A 19,479-nucleotide genomic window follows, 5' to 3' on the forward strand; every position below is an offset into this window, starting at 1 on the left:
ACAAAAATACAAAATACAATAAAATAAACACGTGAGTGAACCCACTCACCTGAGTCTAGGCAAGACAACCGAAACCTCAAATCTCTAGTTCACATACTAGAATTCACCACCTTAAATAATAAATAATATTCAAATTTTTAATTTGAATAATAACAGGATTTATTAAAATTTAAAAAAAACAAAAGAACTAAAAAAAATGGGTTTAAAATTTACCATTGGATTGGGCTGGGCTGCTGCTGGCCCAGCCCATTCCAAAAGAATTTTAATTAGTCGGGTTGGGCCGAGGCCCAGCCCAAAACTAAGTGGACTGGGCTACGGGCTAACTCGTAGCCCACTAACTTAAGTGGTTCGGTTCGGGTTTGTGGATCCGAAATCCAAACTCGAACCAAACCCAACTTAAAAGGGAAAAGGTGGTTGGCTCGGGTTTCACCCGAGCCCGGCCAACCCTTTTCTCCCCCCTCCCCCCCTCGCGACCGACGCGAAAAGATGACTGAGGGAGAGGGTGACCGCCGGCGACCCCTTCACGACCACCTTCAACCTCTCCTCCCCCTCTCACCCTTCCTCTGTCGTCCTCACGAGGTGGAGGACTCATCACCGACGGCCGACACGAAATCCAACGCCGATCAGAGCCACGGGGGCCCCGTAGAAGACATCTCCGACACCAGGCTCGGAGCACGAAGCCTCCGGTGACGATGCGGATTGCGACTCGAAGCCGCCGGCCAGCCAAATTTGCCGACGAGGCCGAATTCCGCAAATTAGGTATTTCGGAATTACCTATTTAATTTTAAATTAAACTAGAGGGATGAGAGAGGGCTCACCGGGGAGGAGGGTAGTGGTTTCAATTTCCTCCGGTGACGCTCCGGCTGGCCGATTCCACGGTGACGACTCCGACGGTGAGGAAGAAGCGAAAGAAGGGAGGAAGGAGAGAGAAGAGGGCTGGGGGGTTCAAGAGAGAGAGGATTAGGGCTAATTTATAGATTAGAAGAGGATTAAATCTAATCCGATTCGGATTAGATGAGATCTCCTCCTTATCAGCCTCGACACGTGCTGGAGAGGGAGAGGGGAGGGGCTGCACGTGCAGAGCACGTGCACCCTCCTCTCTCAACCCCTATATATATATATATATATATATATTTTTCTCTGGTTTTGACACCTCAAGCAGGGCATTGATGCGCTTGGTTTGCCTATCGATTTGCGGATGAAGGCTAGTGGAAAATCGCAAGTTAATCCCAAGGATCTTGAAGACTTTGGTCCAGAATTTGCCTGCGAACCTTGGATCTCTATCGCTGATGATTGATTTAGGGATGCCCCAAAGTTTTACAATGTTGGTGACAAAGAGGCGAGCAGCTTCCTCCGTAGTGCAGCCCGTTAGTGCAGCGATGTACGTCCCGTATTTGGAGAAGTGGTCGACTATCACCATAATCGAGCCTTTGTCTCCAACTTTGGGTAGAGCTGAGATAAAGTCCATGAAGACACTCTCCCATGGATGATTTGGCATAGGTAAAGGCTCCAAAAGATCCATTGGTGGCTGGTGCTCCACCTTGTCTTGTTAGCAAACAAGACAAGTCCTTATATAACCTTCGATGTTGTCGCGCATCCAAGGCCAAAAGTTGGCAGCTTCTAGTTGTGCGAACGTCTTTTGCCCGGGATATCCTGCCCACTTAGTGTCATAACATTCCTTCATGAGGTCCCTCCGTAAGTTCCCCTATTTAGGAATGTATATTTGTTATTCATTGGTGTAGACTAGCCCGTCATTAAGCCAAAATCGTCGCGTTTTACCCTCTGCAGTGAGCCTGGACATCACCTTTGTCATTGGATCTTCGCTCATCCCAACACGAATGCGATTGAGAAGGTCTCCTTGGAGTTGGCACACCACTGCTAGTTCTGCTCTTTGGCTCAAGGCATTGGCTACTTGGTTCTCCCTGCCCACTTTGTATTCAAATCACATGTCGAATTTGGCAATAAAATCTTGCCATCGCGCTTGCTTTGGGGATAGCTTCTTCTGAGTCTAAAAGTAGCTCGTTGCAATGTTGTCCGTTCGGACAGTGATCTCTGATCCCAACAAGTAGTGGCGCCATGTCCACAAGCAATACACCACCGCGGTCATCTCCTTCTCTTGAACGGTGTAGCAATGTTCAGTATCATTCAGCTTTCGACTTTCATAGGCAATAGGGTGGCCTTCCCGCACTAGAACACTGCCAATGGCAAAATCTGAGGTATCGGTATGTGCCTCAAAGGACTTAGACGTGTCGAGCAATTGCAACATTGGTTCTTTCATCACCGTCTTTTTCAGCCGAGTGAATGCCTCCACGCATCCTTCGATCCAACACCATGGGTGGTTCTTTAGCAAATCTATCAAGGGGGCTGCATGTGCTGAATACCTTTTGATGAACCGGCGATAGTAATTCGCAAGTCCAAGGAAAGATCGCAAGTCCGTCGTTGATTTTGGTGTCTTCAATTCAAGGATTGCTTGTATCTTTGCCTTGTCCATACTCAGGCCGCCATCGCTAATCCAACGCCCCAAGAAGTTTACTTCTCCTTGGGCAAAAGAACACTTCTCTGGCTTTATGTACAGATGGTTCTCTTTCAAGACATCGAACACAATCGTAGGTGCTCAACGTGCTCCTCGAGAGTTTGGCTATAAATGATGATGTCATCGAGGTAGATGATGACGAAGCGGTCGAGGAAGGGGTGAAAAAGGTGGCTGGAGCATTTGTTAGTCCAAAAGGCATAACAAGAAATTTGTAAGCACCATACCGAGCTACGTACGTTGTCTTGGCCTTGTCGCCCTTCATGATGCGCACTTGGTAGTAGCGCGACCTCAAGTCCAGCTTGGTGAAGAACTTCACTGCGCCAAGTTGATCGAACAAGTCCGCAATCAACGGGTATTGGGTACTTGTTCTTGATCATCACCAACGATGGCTATGCTGTAAGAACCGGAAAAAAGGGGGTTTGAGAGAGGAGGGTGCACGTGCTCTGCATGTGCAACCCCCTCCCCTCTCCCTCTCCGGCACGCGATGAGGCAGTCACAGAAAATCCCGCCAAATCTAAATCTAATTTAGATTTGGATCTTTGCTCTATAAATTAAACCCTAATTTTTCTCTCCTTAATCCCCTTCAGCCTCCTCTCTTCTTCCTCTCCTCCTTCTCTTTCTTCTTTCTCACTGTCGGAGTTACGCAGTGGAATTGGCCTGTCGGAGTGCCGCCGGAGCCATCGGAGACCACCACGTGACTCCTTGATAAGCCCTCTCTCACCCCTCAAATTTAATTTCAGTTTAATAAAGTAAAATGAAAATACTTAATTTGTGAGATTTTGTCTTCGTCAGCGAGTCACCGACCGGCGGCTTCGGGTCGTTGTCGCTCCATCACTGGAAGCGTCTTGCCGTTGGCCTCGTGGCTTCGCTTGCCGTCGATCATGAAGTCGATCACCGTACGCAGGTTCTCCTCCACCTCATGAGGACGATGAAGTCGCGAGAGAGAAAGAGAGAGAGAGAGAGAGAGAGAGTTAAGAGGCTTGAGGGTGGTCGTCGAACCGCCGCGGCGGTCACTCTCTCCCTCAACTCTTCTCTTCCTCGCGTTGGTCGCGGGAAGAAAAGGTTTTAGGTGGGGCTCAGGTTTAACCTGAGCCAACCCTTTTCTTATTAGTTTCGAGTTCGGGTTTGGATTTCGGATCCAAGGACCCGACCCGAACCACTTAAATGGGTGGGTTGCGGGTAGGCCCGTAGCCCAATCCACTTATTTTGGCTGGGCCTTGGCCCAGCCCAATTAGTTTTATTTTTGGAATGGGCCGAGCCAGCGGTAGCCCAGCCCAATCCAATGGTTAATTTAACCCATTTTTGTTCTTTTTAGTTTTTTTAAAATTTTAGAAATATTGATATTATTCAAATTAAAAAATTTATTATTATTTATTGTTAAATGTGGTGATTTTTAGTACATAAGCTAGAAATTTGAGATTTCGGTTGTCTTGCCTAGACTCGGTGAGTGGGTTCACTCACATATTTATTTTTTTATTACATTTCGTACCTTGTCAGACCATGTAAATTTTGTGTGCAAATTTATTTATTTCATTCTTACGTGCAAAATTTAATTATTATATTTTCTGTGTGCATTTAATCATTATACTCAATGCATCACCATACCTTGTACAAATATTAAATTTTAGTGAAAAGAAAACTGAGACTAGTATCAGTCCCAGTATAAATCGCTAGCGGTTTTCCGTGGTGACTTAAGTCTATCTAGAAGTCCAAGGGAAAGTCCTAAATCAGATCACTGCAGTGACTTTCTTAGGTGATTCTGACGGGGTTAGGGAACAGTCCTAGGATGAATGAGAAATTTTCTAAGTGACTAACTTTTCTCAACGGTTAGTGGAAAAGACAGAATGTGTTGATCATATAGTGATACCATTCAATTACCCTAACCGGATCAACTATAAAGAAAAGTCCCGAGCGTCATCTCAAGAAGACTTCTAGTTGATGTGGATCCATAGGGTATATAGCCATTGAGACATATGACAGTGTAAATATTAGAAAGATGCTAACATGATTAAAACTGTGCAAGGTTACAAGTTATGACTCTCTATTATTATCATTGTCATTATTTAAAGAGCATGCCTATTGTAAATTGTTATGGATATTATTGATTTTAGTTTAATTTTATTCAACATTAATATAATTTAAAATTTATTTGGTTTTCGAGTGGATTCCACTCACTGAGCTATAGTTGTTGGCTCATGGATTTATTTATTTTTATTTATTTATCTATCTCAGGTAATAGTCAGCGTGGTGACTGAGCGAGACGTACCCGGACTCCACCTCCACTTAGGATCCACCTATTTACTTTTCCGCTCTTTTATATTTTATGCTTTAAATTAAAAGTTAAATTTATTTTGTTTAGAGATTCAAAAATAATGACATTGTTTTATAATTATTACAATTAGTTTAAAGTTTATAAAGCAGATCTTCTTCGTTTATTTATTTTTGCTATCATACATTTATGAAGTATTAATAAGGCTTCGTGTATCTCAAGCATATTGAAGTGCATAGCCGGTCATGATTCCTATTTCGGATCGTGACATATGCCATAGGCACAGACCGTGCCGACCACCGGCTGGCACGGCACGGCACGTGCCGTAGCATTTGCCGGTCGTGTCATAAGAGAAAAAGGTAAGGGATACTCACCTTTGCCTTTACAGTCGTCGTCGTCGTTGCTTTGTCAAGTGCCCTAGTTCGAGAGAGAAGAGAGAGCGAGAGAGAGAGAGAGAAGGGAGGGTTTTAAAACTTAAGTTGTGGATCCAGATCTCTTCTCTCTCGATATTTTCTCTCTCGGGCTAGGGCATATGATGAAGCGATGGCGAGCGACAATCGGCGACGGGTAACTCGACGACGAGGCCGATGGTGAGCGGCAAAACTATTAGGGGGCTGCCGTGCGGCACCCCTCGTGCCATGCCGGTATGCCGCCAGCACGGCCATCCATGATCATCACTTTATTGAGAGCTAGGTAGTCAATACATATTCGCAAGGTTCCGTCGCTCTTCTTTTGGAACAAGACGGGCGCTCCATATGGTGCCTTTGAAGGTCGGATGAAGCCCGCGTCCAGCAGCTCTTTTAACTGTCTTCGCAGTTCCTCGAGCTCTGGTGGTGCCATTCGGTAAGGTGCCTTCGCTGGTGGCTTAGCACTGGGCTCCATCTCGATGGCATGGTCCACCTCTCGGCTAGGCGGCGAGTCGTTAGGCAATTTAGCTGGCATGACGTCGTTGAACTCTTCAAGGATGCATGTAATTTCTGTAGGAATAGGAGCAGCAGCAACTATCTCTACACCGTCGATCCTGAGGGTAGCAAGATACATGGTTTTGCCCCGCTTTGCCCCTTTGTTCAACTGCATGGCCGGGAGTGTCTTCGGACTGAAGTAGAGGCCTTCGCTTGTCCGCACCATGCAAGGCATTCCTTCTTCTAGGATACTAAGTGCTCCCAGGTGTGGCAGTGGTACTGCCTTGGCTGCAACCCGTCGAGGAAGTAGAATAGGCGATCTTCCTCTGTCATGTTTGAGATTGACAGCATCAATTGGGTGAATTCTTTGACATAGTCTTTGAGCGTGCCACTATGCTTCAATCTCCGCAACTCCTTTCCTGCTAAGAACTCGACATTTTCCGGAATGAATTGCAGCATGATTTCTCGCTTCAATTCATCCCAAGTGTCGATATGGAAAAGACCCTTCTCGATCTCTGCCGCCCGTCAACGCCATCATAACATAGCGTCGTTGGTGAAATACATAGTCGCTGTTTGGACCTTCTCGTCTTCGTCCTGAAATCGTGTGGCTTTGAGGTAGCTCTCCATATTCCATAGGAAGTTCTCAACTTCCTTGGCATCTCGTATACCCCTGAAATAATGAGGTTCGGGGACACGTGGCCTAGGCGAGTCCCTTGCGAGAGCACCTCCGCATGCAACCGCCTTTCGAGGATGGCGACCTTGGTTTTGAGATCGTCGATCTCCTCAACCTTGGCCCTTAGCTCCTCCAAGTCTTGCTCAGCAACCCCTTCATAATTTTGTCGAGCAAGCTCTGCTCTAAACTAGCGAAACTAAGATTTGAACATGCCCATCGCAGCATGGCGACAACCACATCCTAAAGGCCTCCTTATAGATGGATTTTGCAAACGAAAGTCACAAACACTGGAATGAGATGGGGGAGGACATAGTAGACGGATTGGAGGTGAGGTCCATCAAAAGATGAGGAATGCTTCCGGCTTGAAGAGGTGAGGTCTGTCAGAGAAACACTAAGCAACACTCCTAGGCGAGGCCCATCGGGCGCTTGGATCAGTTGAGGGAGTAGCCGGCGAAGACGAAGACAAAGTCACAGTAGCAAAGCAAATCAATTGAGCATACTCAAATCCATATATAATGCCTTAATTTTCGGTCTATCAACAAAATAAAGACCAGAATTCTTTAAAATCACAAAGCACAATTTTTTTTTAAATATTCATGTCAGAAAAAGTGGTTGTAACAAGTTTGTATTTGGATGAAGTTTTGTGGTTCGAAATGAAGACATGATTCCGATCAAAACTCATAACAAGAAAAACCCTTATATCAACTAATGCAGGGAAGCATTGAGGAAGATGATACAAACTTCAATATGTTGATTCGAGATTTAACACTGAAAAGAAGCTCTTCTTTAATCTGTTGATTATTACAAATACTAGACCAAAGGCATATATTTTTGAGAAATACTGAATTGAAAATTTGAGAAGATATCTTGAATTATTTTATTTTATTGTTTTATGAGAGGACCGGATTGAATTGCTTACATTAGTTTGGCCATTATAGCCCCAAAAGTATCAAAATTTACAAAATCGAAGAATCCTTTGGGCATGTCTTCTCGTCCTCTTTTCTAATACCAGTTACTCAAAAAACCTACAACTATAGGCTATCCAATCAGCTACTGCATTGCCTTATTGTAGTGTATGTTATACTGTTGTATTTGTAAAAGTTCTAAGTGCCAAAAATTTCAGTTGGCCGTGCTAGTGGCACGTGCCGTGCCCCGCCACCATCGGCACGGGGCGTGCCAAGCGGCACCCGTGCCAGTGGCACGCCCCCTATAATGTTTTTAATAATTTTTTTAGGATATTTAGAGATGTTTTTGAGTCTTCGGTATGTCAATCTTTGATTTTTTTGTCTAAATATATGTATTAAAATTTAAAATCTACATTACAATGTTTTATCTTTAAATTATTTTTGTAAATAACCTATTTTATTAAAGATAAAACAACAGTTGAATATAAATATTATTCAACACAAAATATAATTGAATACATTCATTAAAATTAATATTAATGATTAAACACTCCATTATATAATTGAACACATAATAACATTCAATACATAATTGATAATAGTTCAATAATTAAAACTAATATCTAGTTGAACGTAGAATGACGAAGAGGATCAAAGACTTCATTTGCTAGCACAAGAATAACACGGGAATGTTGCGTTAAATTCTGTCGATATTCTTCAAAACTTATCCATTGATAATATTGCTTGTTATAACGTCTCACATAGTGTCACGACCCAAAATAGGAATCATGACCGGCCATGCATCTCAATATGCTTGAGATGCACGAAGCCTTAATAATACTCTCTACGTATACGATGACAAGATAAATAAATAAAATGAGAATGTGCTTTATTAAAATTTTATTACTAAATGCAATTGAAATAAAAAAAAACAATGTTAATGTTTTTGAGTCTCTAAACTAAACTAAAATAAAATAAAATAAAATCTTCTAATCTAAAGCACAAAATCTAAAAGAGCGGAAAGGTAAATAGGTGAATCCTAAGTGGAGGTGTTAGGACCAGAAAAAAAAAAAATATTTGGGTTGAGAGAGGAGGGTGCACGTGCTCTGCACGTGCAGCCCCTCCCCTCTCCCTCTCCGGTACGCAGCGGGAGAGAAGGGATTTCACCTAATCTGAATCAGATTAGATTTAATCCTTTTCTAATCTATAAATTAAAAACCCTAATCTCTGTTTAACCATCTTAGCCCTTTTCTCTCTCTCTCTCTCTCTTCTTCCTCCCTTCTTTCGCTTCTTCCTCACCGTCGGAGTCACGCCGTGGAATCGGCCTACTGGACCGTCGCCGAAGTAAATTGGGGCCACCACACTCCTCCCCGGTGAGCCCTCTCTCATCCATCTAGTTTAATTTAAATTCAAAGAGATAGATTAGAAATACCTAATTTTGGGGGTTTTCGGCTTCATCGGCAAATCTGGCCGGCCGGCGGCTTCGAGTCGCAACCGCATCATCACCGGAGGCTTCATGCTTCGAGCCTGGCGTCGGAGATGTCTTCTACGAGGTCCTCATGGCTCTGATCGGCGTTGGATTTCGCGTCGGCCGTCGGTGATGAGTCCTCCTCCACCTCGTGAGGACGACAGAGGAAGGGTGAGAGGGAGAGGAGAGGTTGAAGGTGGTCGTGAAGGGGTCGCCGGCGAGAGGTCGCCGGCGGTCACCCTCTCCCTCAGCCATCTCTCACGTCGGTCGCGAGGGGGGGAAGAAAAGGGTTGGCTAGGCTCGGGTGAAACCCGAGCCAACCACCTTTTCCTTTTAAGTCGGGTCCGGTTCGGGTTTGGATTTCAGATCCACAAACCCGAACCGAACCACTTAAGTTGGTGGGCTACGGGTTAGCCCGAGCCCAATTCAATTAATTCGGCTGGGCCTTGGCCCAATCCGATTTAGTTGATTTCTTTTGGATTGGGCCGGGCCAGCAGCCCAGCCCAATCCAATGGATAATTTTAAACCCATTTTAGTTATTTTTGGTTTTTAAATTTTAAAAATATTGTTATTATTCAAATTAAAAATTTGAATATTTTTTTTAATTATTTAAGGTGGTGAATTTCAGTACGTGAGCTAGAGATTAGAGATTTTGGTTGTCTTGCCTAGACTCAGGTGAGTGGGTTCACTCACGTATTTATTTTATTGTATTTCGTATTTTTGTCAGACCATGTAAATTTTCTATATGCAAATTATTTATTTCACTCTCATATGTAAAAATTAAATTATTGCAATTTCTGTGTGCAAGTCTATTTATTTCATCCGTATGTGCGAAAATTTAATTGTTTTATTTTCTGTGTGCATTTTATTATTATATTCAGTGCATCACTATACTTCGTGCTAATATTGAAATTTGTGAAAAGAAAAATGAGATTAGTATTAATATGACTTAGAGAACAGTCCCGGTATAAATCGTTGCGATTTTCCGTGGTGACTCAAGTCTATCTGGAAGTCCAGGGGAAAGTCCTAAGTTAGATCACTGCGGTGACTTTCTTAGGTGACTCTGGCGGGGTTAGGGAATAGTCCTAGGAAAAATGAGAAAACTTCCTAGGTGACTCTAACTTCTCTCAACGGTTAGAGGAAAAGACAGAGTGTGTTGATCACAGGGTGATACCCTCTGATCAAGGTTCCCAGTATCGGAATCGGGATCGGTATCGGCCGTCCAGAAAAACGATACGTATCGGCCGTATCGGCCGTATCGGCCGTTCATATCGGATCGGACTATTTTTTAATTATATAAAATTCTAAATATTATTTAAAAATGCAGAAAAATTTAGAAAAATGACAAAAAATAAGAAAACAAAAATTACTCACATATGAAGTCTAAAAACTTAAAAAAATGTATTAACTTACTTAAAATTTAAAACTTTGTTGAATACCGAGCTGGTTCTCGTAAATTTCTATAGTCTTCATCATCATAATCACCATAAGTTTGTAAATATTGATGTCTGGGACCTGATGCTTCAAAAAGTGATTCCATCATACTAGTCATATTGTATGGATCTTGTTGTGTGACTTGCGTTTGAGGAGGATAATAACCAGCATTTGGATCTTGTTGTGTGACTTGCGTTTAAGGAGGATAATAACCAGTATTTGGATCTTGTGTCTGAGAATACTGAGGATAATAACTAGCATATGGATCTTGTGATGGCTCCAAACAATAAATACTCGATGTACCATAATCATAGGAACCAAAATGCATCTCATGACGACGTCGCTGATATGTATATATATCCTCAGTTTCTCTGTCTTCACTCCTTATGCCTCCTTGACTTTCCTCAACAAATTTAGATGGAACGATCTCACCACCATATGTATCATCAGGACTATGACTCGTACCAGCCTCTGCCCTCGTCGTGGTCTCTCCCAATATTTTATCTAACCATGGGTTATCTCTGTCATCTAATAACCTGTCCTCCATTTCTCTGATTCATGGAGTCAAGGGGTCTTCTTCATCAAAAACATGATTTAAATTAATCAGTTGTTCATTTTCTGCCTTTCTTCTTAAATTTCTCTCCCTCAATCTCATATTATAATGACAAAAAACTAACTTCTCCAATCTTTCCATTGTCAATCGGTTGCGTGTTTTTGTGTGGATTAAGGAAAAAGTAGTCCAATTTCTTTCACACTGTGATGAAGACGCAGTTTGACTTAAAATCTTCTTTGCTATTGACGTCAAATTTGGTGCCTCCTCCCATCCATAAATAGACCACCATTCAGCTGGAGTGTTATGAGATATAGCTGCAGCAACTTTAGCAGTACTGAATTGCCCAGCTCTCAATCTATATCTCTCCATCTGAAATCAGAAATATATTATTAGCTTATTGATTATATTGAAAGTTAAAACTTGAAACAAATAATAATAAAATTATTTAATTGAATCATAACTCACTTCTTTATCGCACAGGATTTGTTTATGAATATCGGGCTCAAGCTTGCTGATTACCTTTCTAACCCCCAACAAGACTTCACTATCATTATTGACATTTTTAGAGAATTGAAATCTTGGATTAAGAAAATACCCTGTAGAAATTTAAAATTTGTAAATTGTAAGCATTCAAATTTTTAAATATTCATAAATAAAAGTAAATTAAAACTTAAAACTTAAAAGCATGCTTACCAGCAGCGTGTATATCTCTATGTAGTTGTTTGTTCCATCTAGAATCAATCATCTTCCACCACTTCCTATAACTTTGGCCCACATTTTTTTTTATTGATTCTTTAGCTATGTCCATTGCCTCATATAAGAAACCCATCTCAGACTTGTCATCACTGTCTACAAGTCTTAATACTTTGACAAGAAGCTCAAATACTGCGGTGGCAATTGTAATATTATCCCAAAATGTATTTCCAAGAGCCATATTTTTCAAAGTTTCACCTAAAGATTTATCTTTAGGTTTCATATTCTTAATTTTCATAGACCACTCCTATGATGTAAACATCCGCATAATATCATCCTTGTAGCTCATGATGCTCTCCAAGGCTAAAAAGTGAGTGGCAAATCTAGTGACGCCGGATCTGATGATCTCCCTACCACTAGTCATCTGCCTGAGTAAATTAAGAACCCAACCATGGTTATATATAAAATTTGTTAACCTCTGACCTTCACATATGACCATGTCGATTTCAGGCTCTTTTGCAATATCCTCTAACATCAGATCAATACAATGTGCAGCACATGGCGTTCAATATAAATGAGGTCTTTTAATCATCAGTAAATTTCCAGCAGCTTTATAATTTGCCCCATTATCAGTAATCACTTGGACTACTCTTTTTTCACCAATTTCTTGTACCACCTCATCCATCAACTGATAAATATAATCTGCATTTTTGAAATGAGCAGTAGCATCCACAGACTTCAAAAATATTGTCCCCATGCCAGAGTACACTAAGAAATTAATTATATTTCTTCTGTTTTGTGTACTCCACTCATCACACATCAGTGTACAACCAAATTCATCCCAATACCATTTAAATGTCTCAATATAAGTATGAAGTTCATCTACCTCTGAGTCAAGATATTTAGTAGCAATATCATTTGAACTAGGAGGGGGAACACCAGGCCCTACTGATTGTATAGCATCCACCATAGTGTGATAGTAAGGGCTATCAGCTACATTAAAAGGAATATGGTTGTAGAAGAAAAATTTAGAGATAGCTTTACCAATGTGTTTCTTTGCATTTTTAATTCCTTTGAGAGCTGTCTTGATTGAAGTCTGTGTACGACCCCTTTTTTTTTTAAGATATGTATCCATTGGTCCAATATTTTCAGACTCTGCTGTAACACCAGGAGTCCTATGGGTAGAACTACTGCCCCCATATTCTCTCTCTCCTCGTATATTAACTGATCTAGATCTCTGAAAATTACCACCAGTGCTTCTTCTCATCTCTTCCTCTTCTCTATGCATATTTCTGCTCTCTTTTATTGCCCTCCTCATCTGTCTGTCCTCCTCATCCTCCTCACTTTGCTCACTGCTATCATCATCAATGTGTACGGGATTATGCATCAATTCTTCACGAATCATTGACTCTCTTTGTTGTGCAGATTGTTTATCCTTCTTTTTGCCAATTAAATGAGCCAACATCTGCTTTCTAACTTCCAAAGACACTTGAGTGCAAGCTGCTACATTTCCTTGTCTTCCAGCTAAATGTTCTTTCAAACGGCTGACACCATCACTCATTTCCTTTCCACACCAGTTGTATTTAACGCGTCTTTTATCTTGCCCAATAGTGCTGCAATGTTGCCACCCAATGTCGGTATCATATGACTTCTCTTTTGGAGCCATTGATATTTTAGCTCTGCAACTAAAAAACATAAATTAAAATTAAAATAAAATATAGTCTCTACTCTCTACTACAGCAGCAGCATGCTTGCCTAATTAATTTTAAATTAAACTAGAGAGATGAGAGAGGGCTCACCGGGGAGGAGGGTAGTGGTTCCAATTTCCTCCGGCGACACTCCGGCTGGCCGATCCCACGGCGACGACTCCGACGGTGAGGAAGAAGCGAAAGAAGGGAGGAAGGAGAGAGAGAAGAGGGCTGGGGGGTTCAAGAGAGAGAGGATTAGGGCTAATTTATAGATTAGAAGAGGATTAAATCTAATCCGATTCGGACTAGATGAAATCCCCCCCCCCCCCCCTTATCAGCCTCGACGCGTGCTGGAGAAGGAGAGGGGAGGGGCTGCACGTGCAGAGCACGTGCACCCTCCTCTCTCAACCCCTAAATTATTATTATTATTATTATTATTATTATTATTATTATTATTATTTTCTCTGGTTTTGACACAGTCTTCATAGAAATAAGAATTTTATAATTCTTCGATGATATGATATGGATATTGAATATACACGGGAATGATCAACACAGGCACAAGCACACCATAAACATATGCAGATTGTGGATATGAAGTATAATAAGGGTGTTCTGGCTCTGGTGGGTGTGATTGATATGATAGTAATGATGATGAACTCATATCATCCTGTGGGCGCACCTCTCCTGATGTCCTGCCACCTATAGACTCAAGTCTTTCCCTCATCTGATTATAATCATATTGAGCTTAAGATGGTCCCTTTCCTTTCTTCTGTCTCTGATAAATTCAGCTCTATGGTTGTCTAGATTTAGCAAATGAATTGTCATTCCAATTTTAAAAAATGTCAAATAAGTTGTTATTTTAAAAATGACAAATGACAAAAGTTAATTGATAAAAATAAGAAAAAGTTTAAAAAATAGGTTCTACATGTCATATCATATTTGTTAAGAAAATAAGTAAAGTTGATTTGATAAAAATTGATGAAAATAGAAATTTTCTTTAAAAAAAAGTCTCTACATTGGCACATGACCGGCACGAGGCTGTACCGGACGGCACGGCTCGGCACACCAAGTGTCGTGCCTCTACTGGCATGGCACAGCTATCCTTGGCCAAAATGTAGACCTATTTATTACGTACTGTGTATGGGTGGTTCCATTGACCCTGAAAGCAGTGTCTAGGTCAAGGGCATCACACTCCAAAATGACGCAATCCAACTCCAACCTGACTACAATCCGGATTGCATCCAACACTCCATGCACTTTGCATTCCAGCGAAGGCACTCCAAAGAGCTCCTTTGCACCTGCAAATATAGGAGATCCCTTAGAGTCTTGTATTAGAAATCCCACTCCTCCCTTTTGGACCAAGGGATCAAATGATCTTGAGATTTAACTGATAATAGATTGAACCAATTCTGCCAAAGGTTTATAGGGTTATTTATAGACAATAGGGGCCAAAAACACTAATTTGACAAAATGTCAAACTTTGTATGGATAGAAAGTTTCAACTTGGACCCATGGACACCTAATTTAACCCTACCCAAACACACTGAAACTAATGGAATCAAATTCCTATTCTTACATAATGATGTAAAGAAAATAAACTTTCTTAAAATGAAAAAAAAATGTTGATTTGATGCCTAAACCATGAAGTTTGGCATAAATCTGCCTTGGACGTCTTCCTTCAAACCACAAAATTCTTTCCTAATCCAAGCTTTTTACAGCTTCCTTTTCTGATATGAATATCTTCAAAAGAAAAGTCTCCTTTCATGGCATTTTTGGAGGATCTCTTTTCTTTATTTCATTGATAGATCAATGATCAAGACTTTAAACAAGCATCCTTGGAGTATGCTCAATTAATTACTTTGCCCCTTCATCATAGCCCTTGATCATTCGAGTGTAACCAAGCATTTACCAATCCCACATCTTTTAAGTTGAAGCACACAAGGGCATACAGTGGCCTTCTGCAGAATGGCTTTTTTAGTAGTATAACAGAAATGAAAATCTCCATCATGTTCTTTTTACTCCTATTATGGTAGGCTTGAGGAAGATGTTGATCCGTATTTTTATGCTTTGAAGGCCCCAGCTGGATTTTCATTTCTAGACTTTTTTTGTTTTCTTACTTGAGATCGAAGAAATAACTAGTATGACCTCCCTACACTTTATCACTATACAAGGGCAAGATCATCTGTTTTCCAGGATGTGAAAGCTCTTGTTGGAGTTAGGCCTCTCTTGCTTCCACCACCATTCACCCAAGGAGTACCTCTAAGAGATCAACTCAGAAAGCCAGAAGAAGTCATTTTCCTGTTTTTTGTTTAAACTTTGATGCTAAATTATGGAAACCTTGATAATGTATTTTCCTGTTAACTTAGTATAATTATTATAGGAACACAATTTCTTGGTCTAATTTAATTTATATGTTCAGATATTAGTTTTTAATGGAATCTAATGGCAAACAATTTTTTTACTTTTTTGTCAGTTATGCATTGTTCAAGATGTTTGATGATTTGATACTTTTGGCTAAAGGAGGTTTAATTGTTTACCAAGGATCAGTTAAGCAAGTTGAAGAATACTTCTCAGGTCTAGGAATTAATGTTCCTGAGCGTGTGAATCCTCCAGATTACTTTATTGACATCTTAGAGGGCATAATAAAGCCAAGCACAAGCATGAATATTACTTCTAAACATCTTCCGCTGTCATGGATGCTGCATAATGGGTATGATGTGCCCCAAGATATGCAAGATGATCTTAATGAAATTGATGCGCCATCCAGGACCTCTGAACCAAGTTCTTCCAGGCCTGGCCTTAACGAGCAATCTGTTTCTGGTGACTTATGGGGCAGTGCCATATGTACTCTGGAGCAAGAGCCGGATCATGTTAGTTACGATGTTTCAAAATTGAAAGATCTATCTAACAGAAGAACACCTGGTATTCTAGTGCAATACAAGTACTACTTAGGAAGGTAACTTCTTTTCCTGGGATTGTCTTTTCTATCCTACTTATCTTGATCATATATATTTTCTGAAAAGTGTGTAATTCTCTCAAAATATGCAAAGGATTACCTATTTCTCTTTCAGGGTCACTAAGCAGCGGTTACGTGAAGCTAAAGCACAAGGAATTGATTTTCTGATACTAGGACTTGCTGGAATTTGCTTAGGGACCATTGCTGGAGTGAATGATGAATCAATTGGGGCAGATGGTTATACATACACTATCATTGCTGTTTGTAAGTTGACAGTCCTTTCCTTTTATTAATAAGGAATTTTTCATTTCACACCCTACTCTATGTGTTTATTTCAGTTTGCACCGTCTTTTCACTATTTCTAATTCAAACCTTGTATTTTTTTTTTCAATTGAATCATAGAAGACACCCTATTTAGGGTGTCTTTTGAGAATCCAAGGGCAAATGCAGGGCCGGTTCATGTTGTCTTTGGTGCTTTATTAAAAATACAGGGGTTAAATTAAAAATAGTTGATAGATAGAGTGTAAACCGCAATAAACACATAATGTAAAATGTGTAAAATGAAAAGCTCCCTATTTTTTCAGCCACAATGTATATTTAGTTTAAATTTTATGTACTCTTTTGCAGCTCTTCTGTGTCAGATTGGGTCTTTGAAATCATTTTCTCTTGAAAGGTTGCAGTATTGGAGAGAAAGAGAGTCTGGCATGAGCTCATTAGCTTATTTTCTCTCGAGAGATACAATTGATCATGTAAACACAGTCATCAAGCCAATAGTTTATCTTTTAATGTTCTATTTCTTCACCAATCCCAGATCATCCATAGCAGACAACTATGTTGTCTTGATAGCACTCGTGTATTGTGTAACTGGCATTGGTTATACATTTGCCATCTGCTTCCAATCTGGTTCAGCCCAACTAGTAAGCATATTTTCAGGAAACTTACACTGTCATCTCTTTTTCAGTGCATATTGTACTTTTATCCTTAACACCAAGCAATTCTGATCTTGCAGTGGTCTGCTCTATTTCCTGTTGTTTTAACCTTGCTAGCTACCCAGGGTAGTACTCCCCAGCTTCTAGCTAACTTATGCTACCCAAAGTGGGCACTGGAAGCATTTATCATTATAAATGCAGAAAGGTATTTCTTTCCTTGTTTTTGAATATAATACTGTTATATTTACACAATTGTTCACACTTGATGAAGATTGTATAAAGCATCTATTTTCTGTCTATTTTCTTGTACACATATTAGGACTACATTGCTGAAGGGTACAACTACATGCTCTGTGACCATGCAATACATATAACCACAAGGATGTAATAACTTGATAACCTTTCAATCTTTATTTAGCATGGTAATGAGCAGCAAACACATAACTTACTACATTAGATTTGTAGAAATTATGTTAGTTTATAATATTTATTATATAAGTAAGATCATCTCAAAATGTTGCTTTAAAACTCGTTACATTTTAACCTTGACTGTTTTCTGGCATTATGACCTGGAAAGTGGGAAGAATTCACTAATTTTGATGTTATATTATTTTCAACTCTTAAAGGCATCAAACCTTCAACACTCTTCTGCATCTATCAAAATGAACAATAAGAAAGGGAAAGTTTTCTTAAATTTTGAAATTATGTCTTATTACGATCCAAACTTGGAATCATGACCGGCTATGTACTTCATTACGCTTGAGATACACGAAGCATTATTAATTCTTTCCAAGTACACAATGACAAGAAGGAAAAGAATTTGATTTATATGATTTAACCCAATCATAATGAAACAACCAATTTGATTTATATAATTTAACCCAATCATAATTTTCAGATGTTTTTCCTGAAGATTTACATAGTCTTTTACCTGATAGAGAGATAGATTTCACCATAGACCTGCTCCCTAGCACTGAACTAATATCAAAGGCACCCTACAGGATGGTAGCAGCAAAACTTAGAGAGCTGCAAACTCAACTTCAAGAGTTGCTGGATTTGGACTTTATTCATCCGAGTGTATCACTTTGGGAAGCGTCAATTTTATTTGTAAAGAAGAAGGATGGATTGATGCGTTTTTGCATTGATTATCGAGAGTTAAATAAAGTCACAATGAAAAATAGGTATCCAGTACCCCGGATCGATGATCGTTTTGATCAACTGCAAGGCTTTTAGGTCTTCTCTAAGGTTTATCTGAGATCTGGTTATCATCAATTGAAGATAAAAAAACGAAGACATTGCAAAGACAGCATTTAGAACTTGCTATGGTCATTATGAATTCTTAGTGATGCTTTTCGGCCTCACAAATGCACCTGCAACTTTTATGGATTTAATAAACCGGGTCTTCAAAACCTTCTTAGATCAGTTTGTTGTGATATTCATTGATGATATATTGATCTATTCCACGAGTAGAGAAAAGCATGAGTAACATCTGAGAACAATACTTCAAAATCTTCATGAGGAAAAACTTTATGCAAAGTTTAAGAAGTATAAATTTTGGTTGGATGTGGTGGCTTTCTTAAGACATATAATCAGCAAAGATGGAGTCATAGTGGATCAAAAGAAGATCGAGGCTGTTAGCAGATGACCGAGGCCTACTTCAGTATCTGAGATACGCAATTTCCTTGGATTGGCAGGCTACTACAGAAGATTTGTGGAGGGATTTTCACGAATTGCCTTGCCACTTACCTCACCAAGAAAGGGGTGAGATTTGAGTAGCCAGATGATTGTGAAAATAGCTTCCAAGAGCTCAAGCAGAGATTGATCTCAGCTCCTATACTTTCACTTTCGATAGAGGGCAGCAACTTTGTAATTTACAGTGATGCATCCCGATAGGGTCTTGGTTGTGTTTTGATGCAGCATGGAAAGATGATAGCTTATGTATTCAGACAACTTAAGATTCATGAGAAGAGCTATCCTACTCATGACCTTGAGTTGGTTGCAGTGGTTTTTGCACTGATTTGGCATCACTACCTTTATGGAGAATCTTGTGAAATTTTTATTGATCACAAGAGCCTCAAGGATATCTTCACTCAAAAAGAACTTAACTTGAGGCAGCATGGGTGGCTAGAATTAATTAAGGATTATGATGTTAGCATCAATTACCATCTTGGGAAGGCAAATGTGGTAGCTGATGCCTTGAGTAGGAAATCATCAAAGGGACACTTAGCAGCACTTACTTATCAGCAGTGTATTATTAAATAATTCAGGCACTTGAATATTGAAGAATATCAAATCCAGAGAAAGCAGCCATTTGCAGCCGGCTTGTAGTCAGACCTACACTTTTAGATCGCATCCAGACTGCTCAATTAGAGGATGCCAACCTCAAGAAGATCTTGGAAGGATTGGAGAAAGGAGAAGCTCCTGGCTATACGAGATCAGATAAAGGACTAGTCAAGTACCAAAACCGAGTCTA

The 19,479-nt window shown here is 40.2% G+C and overlaps 2 protein-coding genes across 5 annotated transcripts in view; one reads left to right on the top strand and one right to left on the bottom strand.

The window, feature by feature from the left end:
• Positions 1–19,479, top strand: part of LOC140762540 (ABC transporter G family member 28-like) — a 79,692-nt gene that overhangs the window by 55,628 nt on the left and 4,585 nt on the right. The window contains exons 10-13 of one of the 2 annotated variants that reach the window (XM_073100414.1): positions 15,889–16,077; positions 16,193–16,341; positions 16,705–16,994; positions 17,087–17,211. In XM_073100414.1, the coding sequence (XP_072956515.1) occupies positions 15,889–16,077; positions 16,193–16,341; positions 16,705–16,994; positions 17,087–17,211 (753 nt within the window). Of the gene's footprint in view, positions 1–15,594; positions 16,078–16,192; positions 16,342–16,704; positions 16,995–17,086; positions 17,212–19,479 lie in introns of both variants that reach the window. The other variant, XM_073100413.1, reaches the window with a different exon arrangement.
• LOC140762541 (uncharacterized) lies at positions 9,409–13,392 on the bottom strand. 3 transcript variants are annotated; one of them, XM_073100415.1, is made up of 3 exons: positions 11,431–13,392; positions 11,203–11,333; positions 9,409–11,106 (listed from the first exon to the last, which is right to left on the bottom strand). In XM_073100415.1, exons 1-3 carry the CDS (start codon positions 11,726–11,728, stop codon positions 10,741–10,743), a joined length of 795 nt encoding a protein of 264 aa, XP_072956516.1. In that variant the 5' UTR covers positions 11,729–13,392; the 3' UTR covers positions 9,409–10,740. The 3 variants fall into 3 exon arrangements, 1 of the variants encoding a protein (XP_072956516.1); XR_012104731.1 differs by having other exon boundaries at positions 9,409–11,333; XR_012104732.1 differs by having other exon boundaries at positions 11,203–13,392.

Source organism: Typha angustifolia, chromosome 7 (genome assembly GCF_048772165.1).
Source record: "Typha angustifolia cultivar Huaian chromosome 7, ASM4877216v1, whole genome shotgun sequence".
Lineage (NCBI taxonomy): Eukaryota > Viridiplantae > Streptophyta > Magnoliopsida > Poales > Typhaceae > Typha > Typha angustifolia.